The following is a 21,692-nucleotide window of genomic DNA, read 5'->3' on the forward strand; positions in this document are numbered from 1 at the left end:
GAGAGCAGACCGTGGCTTAAGCAGCAAAGTGGAGGCAGAAGCATGGACAGAGTGACCCCAGTGGTCCAGCCCTTTATCTCCAGGGACAAAATGATTGGCCAAGACTGACTTCCGAAGTTACGATCTTCAAGGCTGGATTAACCATGGGCTACACGGTTTTAACTGCCTATTGAAGGAAAATGCAAGAGGAGTTCCCAAGGCCAAGGCTGAGGCAGGCTCCCACTAAGCTCTTGGAGAGAGGCCTGATGTCAGGAGGGCTCCAGTCTGGGGCTTCTTCTACGGTCCTGCTCCCCAGGACCCAGCCTGCCTGACTCAGTGGCCAGACACGCTTATGGGAGCCAAGAGCAAACCACTGCAGACAACATATAATTAAAGGCTAAGCTTTCTGTTATAGCTGGAGAGGGCTGTAGACAGGCTCAGAGATGGGAGACTGGTGAGACCAGAGGAGTCAGGGAAGGCTTTACAGAGGTGGTGATCCAGAGCAGGGCCTTGAAGGATAGGTGATCTGGACAGGCAGAGGGAAGGACATTCCAGGCAGAGTTAACAGGGGGACAAAGGTGGGGAGGTAGAGATGAGCACGTGTGTCTGCGCAGGATGGTGAAGGGCTTGGCCAGAGTGCACACAGGTTGCCGAGATGTAAAAGATCCATTTGGAAGACACTTCCAAGGTAAATAGCGAATTGAAAATAAGTGACAGAATGTTCTTCTCCGGATTCCTAACGAAAGAAGCAAAAATAGCAGAGACCCCTGTCTCCAGCCCAAATATAAGTAGCAACAAAGCAAAGACAGAGACATAAGTTAATGTAAATAAACTGCACAAACTGGAGACCAAGGAAAACTCTGGAACTCCCAATAATCTCCCCCTTTCTTCAGGAACTGAATTGGCAAGAAAACAAAATCCTGAGAATTTCCCTTAAAACCCCCCAATCTAAATAATGTTCTTTTCCCCTCCCTACTTCTGGCTTCCAGAGGAAACAGGTGAAACAGGGGAGTAAAATAAAGGCTCCAGGCTACTCACTGAATGGAGGAAATGACTTGAAGCCCAAGGGGATTCTTGGGTGGAGGGAGTGAACTCACACAGTTAATGCACTCTGACTCTGCAGACAGAGCAGAGCCCAGGCTGTCTGACAAAGACTGGGCTCCCCCTTCAGAGCACACTCCCCCTGCTTCTACTACGGAAAAGCAGACGGAACCTCCTCTACCCACAATACTAGCCCACAAACTTTAGCTTGGAGGGGAGAACCTATGGGGCCCAAAGATGACAGACTGAGAACAACTTGACAGCTTTCTAGGCAGAGGCCAGAACAAAGGATTCACATGGCAATTATGGATGTACCAGGGAGACCAAGGGCGGGAAGAAGAGAGCACCCAAAAGCAGGTAAAGTTCCAAGCCAAGGAAAAAAATATAACTAATGGAGGAGGGCAGAAGGAAATTTACCACAGTGGCCTCCAGCTACAAAACAATCTCCCAAAATAATATTTCAAAGGCGAAATTTTAAAAATGAAAGAGAAATGGCATCGTGGACGACAAAAACGAGCTGGGGACCCAAACTACATTATTAAAAAAAACTAGTCAAGAGATTTGAGCCAAGGAACAGGGTAAACACTGCTGAAAATTGAGTGGGTGTCAGAGAAAAAACTTGAGATAACCATGGCGAATGGTGGCTGAATGAGACAAAAAGGCTAAAACCGTAACGGATGGATGTAGGAGACATAAAGGTGATTCAACCACAGGGGTAATGGATGTCTCAGAGGGAGAGAATCCAAAAATGAGATGGGAGATATATTCAAACATATAATACAGAAGAAAAATTCTCTAAAGTGGAGAAAGCAGGGAATCTGCAGCTCAGAAGCATCCATTGTCTCAGGAAAATCAGATGCAGAGCATTCTACACTGTGACATATTCAAATTAATTTATCAAAGTTAAAGAATTAAAAAGCCTTTTCAGGCAGAGAAAGGAAATCACTTAAAAGGGGAAGAAATCCCTCAGGCCTGCAAGGTGTTGTTCAAAACAAGAAAACCCCATCCAACATAGATGGATAGAGATGGGAGTCGAGAGAGTCATGGGTCCTGTATGCCTTCCCCATCCTTGTCCACCTGCACCACCAGGTTCCAAGGGGAGACAGACCCCTCCCATATGGAGTTTCTGATTTGATAGGGAAAACACAGCTCCTTGCATCCTGGGAATACACTATCGCCCCTTTCCAAGGGGTTTTCATTTTCTCCGTTTCCTCCATGCCTGTATCCTGACTGTCACCAAACTCTTATCATTTCTTCTGCCTCCTGCTGAACTCTGGTCTCCATTTTCCAGGCCCTTCCACCTCCCCCAGCATCTCTGGTCTACACCATCTCAGCTTCCTAAATATCTGGCTCCAGGGTTCCAACTTCCTGTCCCAAATCATTCATTCAGCCCGGACATCCTGGACACCTCCAGCAGCCCAGGCTGGGGCAGACTGTTGGGGTTTATGGTTCAAATGAAGAGACAAGATTTGTACCACTGACACCCCTACTGCCCGATTAAGCATTTTCCCGGGGTCTTGTCAGTGCTAGAGCGGTGATAGGAAGGAGCTGCATGTATATCAGAGCAGCCTGATATAAGCCCTGGGTTCAGGTTGAAGAGAAGCCCCTCCTCCTCCACCCCACTTATCTACTGACACCTCCAGCCAGACCCTTGGGCACCACTTGGGTTTAACCAAACTTTCTTACTTCCTATCACACGGTCTTCCTTATCTACCTCCTGGGTTTTTCTGTAGCTCATCCCATAGTCCCTGGATAGCTTTCTCCAGCCTCCTTTCCCCTCTCAGGTGAGTTGGAGGCAGGACAAAGGGGTAATGCTTCTGGCCCTCTCTCACGCAGAGGGACCAGCTGTCCTTCAGCTTTGCTCCTGCCCCAGTAGGTTTTCTTTCTTTAGTCTCTTGTCCTTCCTTTTGCCCAGCGGGGCCCTCACCCCTCCTGGATCTGCAGCAGGCCAACTGTTCCAATTCCCTGGTTCCCAACCAGACTTAGGAGTCATTTCTGATTTCCCTTCCTCCTGGTCTTGTACCCTCTGAAAATCTCTAAATCAGATTGATTCTTCCTTCAAAACATCCCTCCGTCGTGTCTTCCCTTCTGTTCCTTCTGCCACCTCCTTAAACTAGACTTTGGTTGATAAATGAGAGCTTCCTAACTGTCTCCCCGTTCCCATCCCTTTGAATCAGTCTTCCTAAAATACCTCCTTCTCATCTTTGCCTGAAAACCTTCAAGCTCCCCTTCCCCAGTGATGGACAAAAGCCAAACCTCCTGCTCTGACACTGTGAGTCCCTCAACCCACCTTTCCAGCCTTTTCTCCAACACTCTGCACGAGGATCCTCTGCTCCCACCAGACTGGCCTATTCGCCGGCCACCAAACACCCCAACTTCCCCTCAGTGTCTTCACGACACTGCTTGGAACAATGTCATTGTCTTCACCATCTCGTTCTTCATCATCTTTCCAGGTCCAGGACCCACCCACCTTCCCCCTGAAGCCTTCCCCCTTACCCTCTACATTTGCTTTACCGCCCCAGTATTCCTACTTTGCATGGACGTGTATCTATCATCAGCTATCTTGGCATGCATTACATCATTAGCTGTCTTTTTCCACATTTATTCTGCTGTTTCAACTAGAGTGTCAACCCCTCCCGGAGGGCAGCAGCTGTTCTCATACTTCTTAGAATCGTCAGTGTCCACATAGGAGTTCTGAAAATGCCTGCTGCTGTTCATTTGTCTGGGACCCATCGTGTGATCTTCATTTTCCCAGTCTTGTCTCTTGCAGACATCTGACCCCATTCCCACAGGGTGTCACAGGGATGTCACCAAAACTAGAATCAGTCACCTTGTTCTGTTTGCCTTGTGTAAATACCCTCCGTGACTTCCAGAAGGAGAGATGGAATGGCCATCCTGGTAGAAAAACATGATCCATGAGGATATTCATCTTGGTTCTCTAGTCTCCCAGGACAGAGAATTAGACAAACAAGTTGGTGCCTGATTTTTCACCTTTCAAATGGATCTAAGCATCAACTGTTCTTTGATTTGGAAAATCACACCAGATTTTCAAGAGTAGGGGAGTCAAGGTTGCCATTTTAGCAGCATCACTAACACATATGTTCCCTAGCAATTAGTGTATAACCCAAAGCAATTACACATGACCTCCAAACCCTTAGTAATTACCCTATGAACTTACCAATCACTCATAGCAATTAGCTGGGAACTAATTTGCACTCTAAAGTTCTCACTGGGGAGGCAGAGGTAACCCCAGTCCCCAATTCCTGCCAGGGATACTATCTCCCAGGTAATTACCCTGATGGGGTGCTGGTGTCTAATTACAAGTGATGGCATTTCTCTGGTTCTCCAGGCCTGGGAACTGAGATGAATTTATCCTATCCTGGTGCCAAAGCATCAGACTGCACCATCTGATTGTTGAATATGGTAGAAATCATTTAAGAGATTCTTGACTTGTAGTCCAATTAGCTTGGTATAGTTATTATATTTGCATAGTGAGAAACAAATAGGTTAATTTCTGCTTTCTGATGATGGTGTAAGAGCACTTCTACAGCTCTACTGTCATTTGGCCTCATGATAATCCCCATGGGGTCAACAGGGGATGATCATCCTCATTTTATAAAGGGGAAACTGAGGCCAGATGGTTCAGTAACATGTAGAGAAGAGCAAAGCAATCCAGGCTTCCAACCCAACTCTGGAGTAAACATGCAGCCCCCAGCAGGACCCCTCCCCCCACCACCCCAGAGTGGGAGGCAGAGCAGCACTCACAGCACCACAAGGCTGGTGAGGTTCTGGAAGGCGTAGTCAGGGATGTGGCTGATGCGGTTGAGGGCCAGGGTCATGGCCTGCAGGGCAGGGAGGTTGTTGAGGGCCCTGACAGGGATCTCGGTGAGTGCATTGTCGTCCAGCCACAGGTGGCGGAGGGAGGACAGCCCTTCAAAGCTCCTTTCCGGGACCAGGGAGATGAGGTTGGCATCTAGGCGCCTGGTGGAAGAGAGGATGGAGAAGATCAATCCAGGGCAAGACGCAGACCAAGGTTTGGGACTGGGCCGAGCTGGGCCAGCCAGGACCCCAACAGGCCTTTGAAGTACCCTAGGACTAAAGCTGCGACTTGGCCACCACTTATCCTATACCCCACCTGTTCAAGCTCCCATATTTTGCCTCCATTCCAACCCAGAATTCTTGATTCTTTATGCCATATGTTCCTATTTATGATACCAACTCTTCCTCTCAGACCCAATGTTGAACCCATAGCCCATCTGTGGATAACCAATACTTCCCTCATACCCTCAGGCTTTTAAATTGATGGCCTAGCTCCCCTGCTTTGGGTGTGCCACTCTTCTTCCCAACCCTGTCCGGTTCAAGGTCATAGAGTGGGGATGCTCCCAACATTTGCAGGGGGAAATTTTCTCCCTCTGGACCTAAGCAAAGAAAATGCCTCCCCAAAGACACTAGCCACTCCCTGTCACCCAACCCTAGTATCGTTTGCTCTTTGTCTCTTCAAGGACCCAGTGGTTAGATGAAGCTCCTGACAAGGTCCTGGGGCTTCTTGCTCAGGTGATTACCTATGGGAGGTCCCTATATAATACAGTTGAAGTCCTTGATATGCTACTTTTCAGAACAGGTAAATAGATGGTGGCGATCCTGTCTGTGCAAAACCAGAGATTCCTAGGTTTCATGAGAACTTCTAATGTAAATTCTAAAAGATCTAGAAGTTCAGCCCAGCAAGACAAGCCCGTCTTAGCTTTTTACAGGTGTATCCCATCTGTGATGTCCTTTATCAATATGCTACTGTCTTCTGCCTCCTGGTCTCTTGGGCTGAGATCAGATCACCCTGGGTGGTTGGTCCCATGGGGACCAGACAAGCTGGCCTGTGACCATTGGTCTACTCCTAGACTTTTCTATCTTGAAGGGAGGCTTTGTCTTGAGGCATGGTTCTCCCACACGGTATATGGCACCTAGGTCACTGAAACCCAGCCTTTGTCCACAAAGGCGCTAAGACTCCCTAATCCTGAACCTAAAGGACAATTGATGTGACTGGAGTTCAGGGTGTGCAGAGGAAGGTCCAGAAGTGCTTCTATCTCTTCCATAAGCCATTTTACCAGTGTTCTTCTTGCCAAACATCTTAAGCACCACTTGGAGACACTCCTGGCTTACCATCAAGGGGAATGGTGGACAGGTCAATGCTGGAACCTTAGATGGAAAAGCAAACTGAGATAGTCCTTGAAAGCTGTGATTAGGAAAGACCTCCCACTTACACGAAACCTCACCTGATGGGATCAAAAACCCTTCAGTAGGTGCCCTCTACTGGCAAGGCATGTCACTCCGGATATAGTCTATACCAATGGTGGTCACTATACCCTTAATGGTCTGACTGACTGGAAGCTTATGAAAATACAGACTCCCAAGCCCCTCCCCGGGGTAGTCTAGTTCAGAAGGTCTGGGGTGGGGCCTATGAATCTGTTTCTAAAGAACACCCTAGATGCTTCTTCCCACAGACAAATTTGGGAAACATTGGATAAGTATCAGCTGCCGAGAAGACAGTGTCCCTGTGCTTCCTTATGTAGCTTACAATCCAGTGGGAAAGTCAGCCATATTCAGAGTGCAGTGATACGGGGGAAGCACAGGTGTGTGGGCCTCAGGAAGAGCCTCCCGGACAAAGTGATGTTTACATGCAGACCTGGTGGCCAAGGAGGAACCGGTCAGGGGAGGAGATGGGGAAAAGAATTCCAAGCAGAGCAAAGACATATGGGAAATTGAGGGTGCAGCAGTTGTAGGAGACTGAAAGTGGTCAGGTAGGGCCGCAGGAGGGGAGAGAGGGGAAACAGGAGAGAAAAGTGTAAGGTGGAGCTAGCTGGGGGGGCGGAGCCAGAGCTTGCTGGGCAATGCTATGTTCAGGGAAACAGGGAGCCACTGAAGGGTTTAAAGCGAAGGAAGAATGGCCAGATTTCTGTTTCAGAGAGATTCCTCTGTTCACCTTGTTGGTATAGGAGAAGGGCCATATTGGAGGCCGGAAGACAGGCAAAGAGATAGTTGCTTTACACAACCTCCTGGTCCAGAAAGGGATAGCCATACCCATAAAGCTTGAGAAGTAAATTTTGCCCCTCTGGTATTCAGTCCCAAAAAGTGTCCTCTCCTGATGGTGACCCCTGTTGCTCCTGACTCGGGAGAGTACGCTGCTGGCCTGGCAGGCTCCCTGTCACAACAAAGTCATCCAGCAATTCCAGGGGTCTTCTTAGCACCCCGTCAGAATGCCACTGCCCTACTTACTTCCTCTCAGTGAGGGCAGCATCTTGGCCCCAGCTTTCTCAGAGACCACAGACAGACAGCCAAGCCCTGAATCTTAGAACTACACAGGCAGAGTGACTATTGAGAGAGCCTTAAGAAAAGATAAGATTCAGACAAGGAGAGGTAGAAAGCAGGGTATCATGAGTGAAGGCCTCAAAGCAGGACAACACAGGGCCAATGTGGATGGGGGAAGTGGGCACAGATTTCAGACATCCTTAGGAAGTCAAATCAATAAGGCCCAGCAACCCACTGGATATAGGGGACCAGGACAGCTAGGGCATGGCTTGTCAGACAGGCCTGCGTCCTGCTCTCTGCAACTGCTTACCTAAAGGGTAGAACAGACCCAGGAGGCCTGAATCCCCAAGGTGGGGATGCTCCCTCTCTCTCTAAAGCCTTGGGCTGGGAGCAATCCTATAGTGACAAGTGTGACACCAATAGCAACCGATGCTTCTGTTTACTGAGACCTTGTCATATGCCAGGTGCAAGTGTGTGATCTGTGCTCTTGTAGCAATTCCACGACGTAGGTCTGATTAGCCCCATTTTACAGAGAGATGAAGCCACCCAGGGTCCCTTAGCTAGTGAGCCACAGAGCTGGGGTTCCAACCCAGGTTGTCTGGTGCCAAAAGCCATGTGCCTCACCACTGTGTGATGCTGGTACCGGGGGGCATGAGGAGGGTGGGAACCTGCTGCTCTATTTGACAAAGCCTGAGAATCAGGGCAGAGGCCATGACCGAGCCCCTGGTAGACAATGGCCCCGGGGTATATGGACACAGGGAAGGTGCTATGGGGCAGAAAGAAAGTGGCGCTGGGGCAGGGCAGGGGGGAAACCGTCTCTTACCCTGTGGCTTTGGCGGCATTTGGAAGCTACCTCTCATGCATATGCATATGTGTGAGTACACACGTGTGCCCATGCATGCACATGTGCACACTTTCACATGTAACCTATGGCCCTGATTACTCCACCTCCTGCATTTTGTGCAACCCAGAGGCAGGAGGGTCCGAGAGGGGTCACTTCTACCAGGCTGGGCCAAGCACAAGCCTGGCTCAGGATAATACTTCCCCAGGAAAGGGCTGGGCTGGATGAACCCCCGGGGCCCCTTTCTGCTCTATTGGAGAGAATGCCTCTCCCAGCTGGGCTTGTAGATCTCTTGGAGCGGGGTGGTGGAGCATGTTAGAAGGAAGGTGCCTGAAACCCTGCTCCTGATACCTGGGGACAGGGACGTGCCAGAGAGGGAAATCAAGCAAACTGACAAATGAAGAAGGTGGGATGAACACGTGGAAGAAATCAGTCAGATCTGAATTCGTGTTTAGGGTGAGCAGAATCCAGGCACGTCGCTCAGGCCAAGGTAGGCTTGGGCTGGGATGTGGACCCAGCATAGCGTTGCTGGATTTAGCAAATAAAAAGACATGTTGCCCATTTAAATTTGGATTTCAGACAAATAACACATAATTTTGAGGATAAGTATGTCCCATGCAATATGTGGGTTGGAGCCCAGGTAAACCCGAATTTCAGATACACAGGAATAACTTAAAAAAATTTTTTTTAATGTTTATTTATTTATTTTGAGGGAGACAGAGACAATGTGAGCAGGAGAGAAGTAGAGAGAGAGGGAGAAAGAGAGAGAGAGAGAGAGAGGGAGAGTCCCAAGCAGATTTTCTCTCCCCAACACGGGGCTTGAACTCACGAAATAGTGAGATCATGACCTGAGCCGAAACTGAGAGTCAGATGCTTAACTGAGTCACCGAAGCACACCCACAAGGAATAACTTTTTAAAATTAGTAAGTCCCATGCAATATTCCTATTTTATGTGGCGACTCTAACCCAGGGGCTCTGGTGAGCAGGAAGGAAGTGTGAGCTTAGCCATCAGATCTAGTCACAAAGCCCCTCTCTTAACACTTTTGGGTTGCTTTCTTCAGCTATATAGGTTGACTACCTGCTCATCTCAGAGACTGAGGTTAAATGCAGACAAAACGCCCCATTTGAGGCCTGCTACCCAGAATTACCTTTCCTTCTAACAAGGAGGCTATCCACAGGGGCCCTGGGGACCCAAGGGAGAAACTGGGAATCTGGCAATTATGGATCCTCCTGGTGGGTTTGGCTGTGTGGACAGAGCACCCCCTTTGAGGTGGGCTTCCTGAGGAGCCCAGAGTGGAGTGGGGGAGGCAGCAGGGAAGAAAATGGAGCAGTACTGGCTTCTATTTTCCTCCTTCTCCTCTTATGGGACATACCCTCCCTCCCTCAGGGACCTCTGAACTTTGGGGAGCCCCCAAGAAGTCCCTTCCACTCTCTCCCTGTATCTGAAATTCAGGGAGAGAATATGTGGCTCCAACCCACATATTACATGATACATACTTATCCTAAAAGTTATTTGTTATTTATCAGAAATCCAAATTTAAATGGTCAACATGTCTTTTTATTTGCTAAATCCAGCAATGCTACGCTGGGTCCACATCCCAGCCCAAGCCTACCTTGGCCTGAGTGATGTGCCTGGACTTCCAGCTCACCCTAAACATAAATTCAGATCTGGCAGGATGGGTGCTGTCTGAGGAAGCTTCCTGACCCCCCTGAGTCAGGGTTCAGGCTGTCCTGAGGTCCCTCTAGGGCAAGTGGGCCAGGCTCCCGTGCATCTGGGTGGGAGACAAAGGAACCTGTAAGCAACCAGCAGAATTCTCCATTTGGGACTAATGGACCTTTTTGAGCTGTTCCCCATCCGCAGGTGGGAGGGCCAATCCAGACGGACTCTGGTTTGGCAGGAAGAAAAGAGCAATTATACCAATTAAGCTCTGGAATAAAATCAACAACCCCCAACAGCCCTTCTCTTTCTCCCACGTGGGCCTAGCCTGCTTGACTGATTCCTGACTATAATTCTTACCTGCGGCAGTAGGGCAGATTCGCTGGGACCTCACAGGCCAGTTTGGGCTTGCTTGGGCTCTGCAGAAACAATTTAACCTTTCTAGGGCTTATCACACTCCCCCGACCCAGAGCTGAGGCTGAGGCAGGCAAGGGGGCAGGAAAAGCTTAAGTGACGGTTGGGGGCCCTTCCCTCCAAGTCCCAAGGAGCAGGTGGTCTGAAAGTCACCTGGCCATCGGACATTCCAGAGAGCTGGCGACTTGGGGGCCTGGTCTTGTTGGACTAAAAGGAGATAAAGACCTAACAGGAAGCAAGTAGCAGCAGAAGATATTTGGGTTAGACAGCAAGAAGTTGCTCACTGACAGTGACCCAGAAGGACAATAGTGTAAACTCAGAACCACATTATATCAGCCTAAAGGAGCCTGGCAGCCTCACTCATTTTATATAAGGAACCTGAAGCCCAGAGAGATAAAGAGAAGTGCCCAAAGGGAGTAGCAGGGCTGGGACTCAAACTCAGGGCTTCTTTCTACTTCTTTCCATCAGCCTGGCTTCCCTAAAAGGATAGGATGACAGAAAGACACACACCTCTCTCAGCTGCAGGAAGCATATTTATATCTGGAAACCAAAGTCCCTTACAGCCCATAGGGCGTTAGATTGACCTAATGGATTCTTTCTGGAATTTCCTTCTTTAATCCATCTTATTTCCTACCAGATCTTAGTCAAATACAAGACTAGAGGGACAGATTCAGGGCTCCTAGTGGACCACCAGCTGATCCACAGATGTCACCAGGTGTTCATTTAAAAGGGATCATGAATGTGAAGTTCCGAGCTCAGGGCCTGTCACATAGTACCTGCTCCCTGAACACAGGCTGGCTTTGAATCTAAAGGTCAGCATGTCCCAGGGGAGGATCAAGAGGCCAGCAGGGAGAAGAAAGCAAGGGTCTTTCTGTTCTATTACACTCAGGTCATGCGTGACTTGAGTCCTTTCTCCAGGCTGGAGCCATGTGATATGAGAGGCTATGGTGATTATAGGACAAGATCCTTAGGAGCAAAGAGAATCTAGAAACCAGGATCCATGAAGATAGATGGGCTTGAAGTGGGCTCCACAAGGCTGGGGACATTCAGGGAAGACTATTGTTTCTCATCTATCTAGACAGAATCTGTGTTTCTAGGGCCCCTTCCGTGATGTGGTCCCCCATCCTAAGAAAGTATCCACAGCCCATCTTAGGCTCTGGAGTATCCCTTTCCTTTGTCAGCCCATCAGGTTTTTGCAGAGAAGGAAAGGAGGGCCAAGGTGCCATTCCAGAAGTTCAAAGACACCTTTCATCCTGTGACTGGCTCACTGAGTTTGGTGGTGCTTCTCTGCCCCAACTCTCACTCCTACCTAGCTACTTGCTTCTCTGCTTGAACCTGTTCACAATGCAGGCCTTCCCCAGTAGGATGGGCTTGTGATTTACAGAGATAGACACAAAATGAGAATGGAAAACCCTTATTCAAAAATGATTAAGAATTTCAAGATGGTGGGGTGCCTGGGTGGTTCAGTAGGTTGAACATCCAACTCTTGATTTTGGCTCAGGTCCTGGTCTCATGGTTCATGAGATGGAGCCCCATGTCCGGCTCTGTAATGACAGCCCAGACCTTGGTTGGGATTCTCTCTCTCCCCCTCTTTCTCTCTCTACCCTCTCTCAAAATAAATAAACATTTTTTAAAAAGAGAGAGAATTTCAAGATGGCAAGAGCAGAGCACTAAATCTTTTGAGCCAAAGTCCTGAATAACTGCACAGGCCACATGCCCACGAAGCCAGTATTGCTCCTGAGCTCAGAAACCCTCAAAAGCTGTGGGCCAGACCTTCTGTTCTCAATTTCTGATTATGAGTATGAGGGTACGAAAGAGGTTAGTGGTGAGGTACCTTGAGGACAAGGACTGTCTATTTGGCACCCAGTTGTCAACTAGCTGCTCTGAGCAAAACCCAGTCTGGATTTTCACCTCAAAAGCCCCAGTCCCCATCCCCAGCACATACAGGCACAGAGGTGACTTTCAGCAGGACAAGGGGGCAGTACAGGGGCAGGGAGCCTCTCAGGCTCTGGTTGGAGTGGAGTACAGGCAGGGTAGAAGGGGGAGGATATTGAAAGTGAAAAAAAGAACAAAAAGCAGCCACTATGGAAATGGTTATTCTGTGGGGAAAATATTCCATGTGGGAGCCGTTCATTGCCTGGAGGGACCAACAGCCTTGACGGAAAGCCTGCCAGGGAAGGCGAGGGTTCCAGCAGAGAGCAGGCTGGCACCTGCAGAGTGGCGAGGAGGTGCTCCAGGGCCTTCCACAGGCAGCAGGCCCCAGCACCAGCCACAAGTGCCAGCCACCAGCCTCCGCATGGAGGGCCATGAGGCTCTAACAGTGTGTATGGGGGGTGCTCCCTGCCCATAGAATGCTCTGGCCCTGCTTAGGGAGGGCTCGTGCATCTGGGGACCAGGCACACTCAACCAGCTTGGGCCCAGTACTCAGATGACTTTACCTTCAGACACACTGACACCCTCCCAGGCTCCCTTTGTAGAGACCACAGCCTGCCTCCTGTGAAGGCCCTTTGTGGTTCCATGAGGGACCCTGTAAGGTCTCTGCTACCCCCAAATATTTCCCCACTACCCATGGGGTTGCCTGAAATGCCCCTCATTACATTAGTCTCAACTCAATCACTGTCATTCCTTTGGTCTTGAATTCAGTCGGATTGGATTTAGTTCAATCAAAAAGGATTAAAAAATTCAATCCGGTGGATTGGATTAAATCCACTAAACATTCACTGAATACCTACTGTTAGGCCAGTATTGTTCTCAGTTCTGGGATTCAAATAGTATAACACATAGTCCCTCTCCAGAGAAGCTCTCAGACTATTTATTATTTAATAAAAACAATATAAACTCTTTAGCTAACATTTATTGAGAGTTAGCTGATTGCCAGCTGTGTTTGGCATCTTACATATATTTTCATATTGAATCTCTACCCCATTCCGATGGAGTAGGAATCTTATTACCTGCGTCTTACATGCAGAAAAGGAGGCTCATGGAGGTGAAGCCATCTGTTTGACTCCAAAGCCTGTGGCTTTAAACCCACAGCTAAACATACTTCAGTCAAGTGTATAGAAAATGCTCAGGAAGCTGGGTCCCACTCTTTCTGTCTGTGAGAAATCCAGAAGACCTCACGGAGAAGGTGGCATGTGAGCTGGCTCCCAAGGGAGGAGGAGGAGTTTTCCAAAGAGGCAGTATTAGAAAAGGGGATGCAAGTCCAAAGGAGCAGAAAGGGCAAAACCACAGAGGCAGGGAGGGTGTCTGGTGAATAGTCAATGGTGTACACATGAGTGAGAAGGGTCCAGAGATGAGACAATGAAAGCTGCAAAGGGGCAGATTATAGTGGGTCACAGGTTAAATTGGCATTTTAGGAAGATCACTGAGGCTCCCATGTTGGGATTGGATTGGGAGGGATCGGTGAAGGCAGAGGGCAGGGAGAGAGTTGGGAGTCTGTCTCTAGTGCAGAATTCCAAGTTCTCCTTATGAAAAAGTAAGGTTCTTGGGGCACAGGCCCCAGGAAATCAGAAAAGGTACAGACAGGAGGGGTGTGAGGCACCAAGGGAAAGCAAACTGAGTTTTCCAAGACTGTCAGGCCAGGAACTCTGATGTAAACACCTCATATCCTTCAGCTGCATAGAACGGAAGGGCCCAGGGTCAGCCACATAATTCTAGAAGTCTTTCCAATGCTGGTCATGTCCTGGGGGACCTCAGGCTGCCCCATCATCCTGATCCCCTAGCTCATGGGGCTGCAGGAAGTGAATGCTAGGCAAGTCCACCTTTTGCCTCAGCTAACAACTTTTATTCCTGTCTAGGATAGTAAAGGTCAGGGGAGGGAAGAGAGAACCTAGACAATCCTTGAGCCAAAGCTCTTCACCTTGAAGTAGACACCACTCAGCCCAGGTTTATTGATGAGCCTTCCCTTTGGCAAGATGTCAGTGCTTGTCCTGAAAGGCCCTTTCCATTCCATGAAAAGAAATCTCTTTGGGAATGCAAGCTGGTGTAGCCACTCTGGAAAACAGTATTGAGGTTCCTCAGAAAACTAAAAATAGAACTACCCTATGACCCAGCAATTGCACTACTAGGTATTTATCCAAGGGACACAGGTGTACTGTTTCGAAGGGACACATGCACCCCAGTGTTTATAGCAGCACTATCAACAATAGCCAAAGTATGGAAAGAGCCCAAATGTCCACTGATGGATGAACGGATAAAGAGAATGTGGTATATATATACAACAGAGTATTACTCAGCAATCAAAAAGAATGAAATCTTGCCATTTGCAGCTACATGGATGGAACTGGATGGTATTATGCTAAGGGAAATTAGTCAGTCAGAGAAAGACAAAAATCATATGACTTCACTCATATGAGGACTTTAAGAGACAAAACAGATGAACATAAGGGAAGGGAAACAAAAATAATATAAAAACAGGGAGGGGGACAAAACAGAAGAGACTCATAAATATGGAGAACAAACAGAGGGTTACTGGAGGGGGGGGATGGGCTAAATGGGTAAGGGGCACTAAGGAATCTACTCCTGAAATCATTGTTTCACTTTATGCTAATTTGGATGCAAATTTTAAAAAAATAAATTAAAAGTTAAAAAACAAACAAACAAAAAGAAATCTCTTAGCTAAGGAGAATAGTCCAGCAAATGCTCTTAGACAGCTGATAACTTGGGGCTATAGTCAGAAAAGGTGTTGGCAGTGTGTCTACACTAGAAATAGCAACCAAGCTTCAAACCCAAGTGATTGAACGCCAGACCCACCTGTAGGAGATTTCCTTCACACACCTTCTCTGTGCAAGGCACTGACATATATGCAGTCTGGGCAGCTAAGAACTCCCCAGACCCATGATTCCTCCAACTTGGGTGCTGTAACTTTCTAAGACAACACTGTCTAACAGAGCTTTCTGACATGAGAGAAAAGTTCAATATCCACAATATCCAAAATGGTAGCCAATATCCAAAATGGTAGCCACTAGGCACACGTGGCTATTGAACAGTTTAAATATGGCTGGTGTGGCTGAGCAACTGCATTTTAAAATCTACTTAACTTTAATTGACACATGTGCTCAGTGGCTACCATACTGGACAACACAGCCTTAAGAAATTAATCAGGCTCGGGGCGCCCAGGTGGCTCAGTCTGTTGAGCGTCTGACCTTGACTCAGGTCATGATCTCATGGTTCGTGAGCTCAAGCCCCACGTTGGGCTCTGTGCTGATAGCTCAGAGCCTGGAGCCTGCTTCAGATTCTGTGTCTCCCTCTCTCCCTGCCCTGCCCCTGCTAGCTCTCTCTCTCTCTCTCTCTCTGTCTCTCTCTCTCAAAATAAATAAACATTAAAAAAAAAAAGAAATTAGTCAGGCTCAATGCAAGACATTAGGGATACAGGCATGAATGCCTGACTGAAGGATCTTACAGTCTAGTAATGAAGATGAATAAATAAACAACCAATGGTGATGCAGTGTGTGTGTGTGTGTGTGTGTGAGAGAGAGAGAGAGAGAGAGAGGGAATCTGTGTGTGGTGTGCACCAAGAGTTGGGGGAACAAATAGAAGGGTGTGAGTTATTCACCCAAGGAAGGGAAGGTAGGACAGGTTTCCAGAAGAGGTACATTTGTACTGGGCCTTGAGGAATAACTGAATTTCCACCAAGTGGACAAGGGAACAGGCATCTTGAGCACAGAAAGGAGTGTGTGCCAAGGTGCTGACCAAAGTACAACATGTGAACTAGCTGTGTGTGCCAGGAGCAAGGGCTTGGGTAAGATGGGAAAGGTAGTTGGGAAGGAAATGTGCTGGTTCTTGGGGGCTTTATGAATCTGAACTTTAACTTGTAGGCATTGAGATGGCTTAGGCATTTCTCAACTATGGTTGAGAAACAAAACTCTGGTTGGGGAAGGGATGCTGGCAAAGATCTTGTCCTATAGAATCACAGAGCTCTTGACTTCAGATAGGTCTCTTTCCCCTCTCTAGGTTCAGTTTCTTCACCTGAAAAGGGAGGGTTATCTTTAAGTGTCTTTCTTACTCTGTCCTTCTAGATGTGTATGCCTTCTTTGGACAAGTCTTCTGTGTTGTATCCTTGTGTACCCAAAACAGGGGCTTACTGAGCAGGCCAACTTATAAGCATGTGGTGTCATGCAGAGGCTTAGGGCAGCCAATCCCCACTCCCATGATCCACAAGCATTTCAAGATGACTAAAATTCTACCTATTGGACAATGTTCCTTCTTAAAGTGTATAAGTTGCCTATTAATGATTTTTTTTTTAAATCTGGCAAGTATTATTAGGTAGTCTTTTAATGGAGAACAGCTTTTTGAGAGAAACTTCTGGAAATGGAACACAGACTTGGAATGCAAGAGCTTTGGGCCAGAGAGAGCTGGGAGGGATGATCAGTCTAGGTGGGAGAAAGGCTAAGGCCAACTTTGGACCTTTGAACAACTTTACTAAGCCCCACTTAAGTGGCTTTTCTCTCCATTAGACTGGAAGTCCCCTGAAGGCATGGGCTTTGTCCTTTCTTTCCCTGAAACTGGCCCACAGTGGGCATTCAATCTGTTTGTTTGTTTATTGATGGAGTCATGAGTGCTTCCAGCACTGCTCAGAGAACTGCCTGCTGAGAAACCAGTCATAGAAGTGGGAGCTGAAAGGGACCACACTCAACCAAGAGAAAAGGGGTGATCATCCAAGGTCAGAGAGTGAAGAGATGGCAGAGCCAAAGAAGGTGTTTGGCTTTGAGTCCAGCATTTACTTATCTCCTGCCCTTGTTCACCTGAAAGAAGGTATTCATTAACCACTGACCCATAGACAGTGCCATGGGGATAGCTCCCCAGAGACCCCACAAAGGAAGATGTCTGCTTCTCTCCCTATGTTGCTGGATGAGGCCTTATGAAAAGCTTGGTCTCCAAGAGCCATTTCTGGCAGAGTCCAACAGTTGGGTCCCACCCATTGGGTCCTAGCCATGCCTTTATATACCCAGAACCCATCACCAGGCCCTCACAGGGTGTGCACAACTTCTGAGAGTCCAGAAACTAAAACTCTTGGGAGTTGGAACCCAAACACTCCTGGGGGGATGGATTGATCCCATGGTGACAGCATGGGGAGCAGAGGACCATGACTGAGCCACCAGAAACTTAGAGAACTCAAGCTTCCCTGCGGGGTGGGGGTGGGGGGCAGATGGAGCCTTCAATTAATCTTCGTGCTTCTGCTCATGATTGAAGGGCAAAGGGCAGCTTAGAGATACAGCAATGCTTTTTCCTCCTTCTCCCTTATGCAGGGGAAGGTCTGAGTTTATTGGAGGAAAGTGATTTCATCAGTTCTGATTTATGCCACCTAATAAGATCTCTCCCCTCTCACTGTCAGCCTTTCAACAGATCAAAGGTGGGATATTAAAACGAAGGCAATTTCAACTCGTTCTCCAGGCTATGCTAATGCCCAAATCACCCTTTCTCTCCATCTGTCAGGAGAATTGATGGATGTGCAAGAACCCCAGGAGGCAGAGAAAGCATTTCCTTTGTATACATCAAAGGATGATACCTGAGCATTCCTCCAAGCCATTCCTTGTGTTTTAATTGGCAGCAATATATAAAAATAATTACCAGCCCTCCAGGAGGGAGTCAGGGAGAAGACTCTGTGTATAGTCTTTATGAGCTTCCCCAGAAGACATAGACCTAGAGATCTGGGCAGAAAGCCAGCTTTGTGGGTGACGATCCCGGAATCCTCGGGTGGGGACCACAAAAAGCCATCCTATCCATCCCCCAGCCTCTAGCCATTGGATTCCAGACATCAGGCTGGCTTCTGGGGACCTTCCTGGGCTTCCTGGGATGTGTTTGAGATCTGGATCCTGTGGTTGCCTGGGGCCTGGATGGCTGCCCTTGGCAAAAGGCACTGTGGTTGGTGGAGGAAGATGCAGATGGGGATTTTCCCAACTTGCCTCTCCAAAGAGGGGGCAGTGATGTCAGAGGTTTAAGGAATATAAGCAACATCCCAGCACTTTGAAGATACTTAAAAGTCATCCAAGCAGACTCTGTGGTAATAGGTACCAGGGAAAACCAAGCCACATGTTAATACTTCTAAATGTACCATGGGAAGAAGGGAAAAAGAAGGAAGGGAAAAAAGTCTATATCATATCTGGTTTCCCTAACACAGGGTTCCAGTCCTTCCCATAGTCTATTTTTTCCTTCCTCATTTCTAGGGGCTCCAAGGCTCTTTGTGGACCAGTAATGAGAACTAGGGAGGTTATAGATATGTGGTATCAATCCTCTCCTCCCCAACCTCTCTACTTCCCATCAATCTATCCATCTATTTATCCATCTATTCATCTATCTGTGCATCCATCTGTCCACTGATGCATCCATCCATCCATTTATCCATCCAACCATCCATCCACCCATCTATCCATCCTTATAGACTAGAGAACCACCACCCCTCCACCACCATGTTGTGGTCTTGTCTTTCTCTTCATCAGTCATCCATGGCTCTGGTAAACTCTAAACCGTTTAAGCATGAGCTTCAGGATTCCTTCCCTGGATTGACTCTCTCACTAGCCTCATTTCTCAGAAGGTCTCCCACTCTCCACTTCATCTGGGAAATATGCTTCTCTACCTACCTCCCTGTCCCAGAGCTCATGGTTTATTCATCTCTCATCTTTTGCAAGGTTGGTGCCACTGTTTGAAATATGCTTCTCCCTCCTCTCTTCAAAGCTCTACTTAAACTCCTTCAAGAGCCTCCTGACCTAACCCCTCATGGTGCTGGTCCTTCCTATATGCATCATCTTCTCAGTCTTTCCTGATTGATCTGTAAGTACTTACTGTACCCTGAATCCATGCTAAGATCACTGACACGGAGAGACTAGCCATAATCCCTCTCCTTTAGCCTAGGAGAGAAATGAAAGAAACAAGTAAAACACACTTAAGTTGTTTTCAGATCAAATGGAGGAAAACTTAACCACCTTCTCACTAAAACACCTGCGAAGACACAGAAAAACTTGACATGATGAAAGACACAGAAAGACATGATGAAAACTTCGACTTTAACCAAAAGCAACACTTAAGGTAGCAAATGTGTCATCCACCACCACCACCTTAACCCCTATTTCTATATTCATCCAGAGATTTCAAGTCCCTGAAAATAACATGGCAGGAAGGTAAGGACTGGAAGTGGCACCTTCATCCTGGGAGGTGAGTTTCCCCAATGAAAGGACCCTCCTGTGGCAGATGGAGGGCAGCCTTAGTAGTCATGCATCTTGAGACAGAGCTCCATAGTAGCATCACCTAAGGAGCTTCTTTAAACCATGGTGCCTAGGCCTACCTCCAGAATTCCCGAGTCAATTAGTTTGGGCCTAGACATATTATCATTCAAAATTTCCTCCAGTGATTCTAATGTTCAGCCAGGCTAGCAAACCACCGGTTTAGCCTTTCAGATAGTCCTTGGTTGACAGAATCAGATAACTACTCACTGGGTGAGGAGTAAGATTCCACTGCAGGATACCAGAGCTATGCTAGATGAATATCTGCTTAGATGCTAAAGATTTGCCTGGGAATTGTACACACCAACCTGCTTTTCATCTATGTATCTGAGAAGCTGATTGAACTAGCACCGAAAGGCTAGAAAACCAAACCATTTAACTCACATTACCTCCCTAATGACAAACACTGCACCTAGTGCAGTGTTTGAATAAACCTTGAATAAAATTAACCTTATTCAAAGAGAAGGAGAAAAAGCATAAACTCCAAGAGATATTTGTTAACCCATGTTCATAGCAGTATTCACAATAGCCAAAAGGTGGAAGCAATCCACGTATCTATTGACAGATGAATGGATAAATAAATATGGTATATACGTATATAAATACAATGGAATATTCAGCTGTAAAATGGAAAGAAATTCTGACACATTCTACAACATAAATGAATCTTGGAGACATTATGCTAAGTGAAACAAGGCAGTCAATCACACTTACATGAGAGCTACCTAGAGCAATAAATTTATAGACAGGAAGTCTATAGACTTCTGAATGGTGGTTCAGAATGGTGGTTGTCAGGGCCTAGAGGGAAGGAGGAAACATGGATTGTTGTTTAATGGGTATAGAGTTTCACTTTTGCAAGATGAAAAGAGGTCTGTAGATGAATGGTAGTGATGGTTACACAATGATATGAATGTACTTATGCTACTCAACTGTATACTTATATATGGTTAAGATGTTAATAAATTTTATGGTTTTTTTTGTATTTAGCCACATTTCTTTAAATGTTTTCAAAAGATACAGAAAAAAATTTAAGGTACTCTTTTTTTTAATTCTGAAGAACAAGAAGATGGTAATAGCATCTTGAAAGCCAGGAAAAGATCAAACCTCTGAATATAATTTATTACTACAATGAGGGGGGAAAAAGTCGATGCTTATTTGGCATCCTCAATAATGTATAGGAAATTTTGATGCCTAGGAAATAAGAGCAAAAATCCAAAGAAGAAAAAAAGCTGAGATATAAGAACATCAGCATAAAATGGGAAAAAATAAAGACAAATTTGGAAGACAAATTGAAATGCAAAGGGAGCTGGGTGGGACATGGGAATGTTGCAAGGAAAGTAAAGTTGAAAGAGCGGAATTCAGATTTGCATTGTAGGTAATAATGAGTAGAACTGGCACCACAGAACATTGAATCAGCAATGGGGAGAACAAATACAAGACCTGATCTTTGAAGTCAGAATAAAAGATAAAAGTTATGAAAATGAAGATGAGTAAATAGGAGAGAATTGAATTTGAACTTGAAAACTACAGGTATTGCAGAGGATTAAACCCAGAGTGAATAGAGCAGAAGCATGACAGCTTTACCTGGGGGAAACACAAAACAAAACATTCTGAAGCTGAAAAAATATATTGTTAAGAAATGTTTATTATGTTCCAGGCAAACTGAATGAAAAGAAATTCATACCTAGTCATATTCTGCCAAAATTTTTAATTGTAAAGAAGAAACGAGGAATGTTATCAAAGAATCCACTTCTCAAAAAACAGTCTGGGACCGGACAGTTTATCAATGAGTTCTTCCAAAATTTCAAGTAAAAAATAACTTCTATGCTTTATAAACTGTTGCAGGAACAGAAAAAGCTGTATTCATACTCAATTCACTCTTTGAACTTAGTTTAGCCTAATAGCAAAAGCTATCAATAAAAGCACAGAAAAGAAGCTATAGACCATTCTCATTCATGAATATTTTATTAGGATATAAATATTCTAAGTATAACACTGCAACAGAATAATGCAATAAGTATAATCTACCATCTACCACTATGAAGACAGAATGATCCCAAGAATACTATGGTAATTAAAATAATGAATTCTCTTACAGTATAATGGATTCAGTACATGTAATCTCAATATATTCTGAAAAGTCACTCAGTAACATCCACAAATCCTAATTTTAAAGACTTAAGGGCACCTGGGTGGCTCAGTCAGTTGAGTGGGTCCGACTCTTGATTTGGGCTCAGGTTAT

At 46.5% G+C, this 21,692-nt stretch overlaps 1 protein-coding gene across 4 annotated transcripts in view; it reads right to left on the minus strand.

The window, feature by feature from the left end:
* The window catches only part of LGR6 (leucine rich repeat containing G protein-coupled receptor 6), a 120,748-nt gene that overhangs the window by 39,133 nt on the left and 59,923 nt on the right, over window positions 1–21,692 (minus strand). For all 4 annotated transcript variants that reach the window (XM_027074699.2, XM_027074700.2, XM_027074702.2 and 1 more), the window contains exon 5: window positions 4,786–5,001. In XM_027074699.2, coding sequence (XP_026930500.1) covers window positions 4,786–5,001 — 216 coding nt within the window. The remainder of the gene's footprint in view (window positions 1–4,785; window positions 5,002–21,692) is intronic.

Source organism: Acinonyx jubatus, chromosome E4, assembly GCF_027475565.1.
Source record: "Acinonyx jubatus isolate Ajub_Pintada_27869175 chromosome E4, VMU_Ajub_asm_v1.0, whole genome shotgun sequence".
Lineage (NCBI taxonomy): Eukaryota > Metazoa > Chordata > Mammalia > Carnivora > Felidae > Acinonyx > Acinonyx jubatus.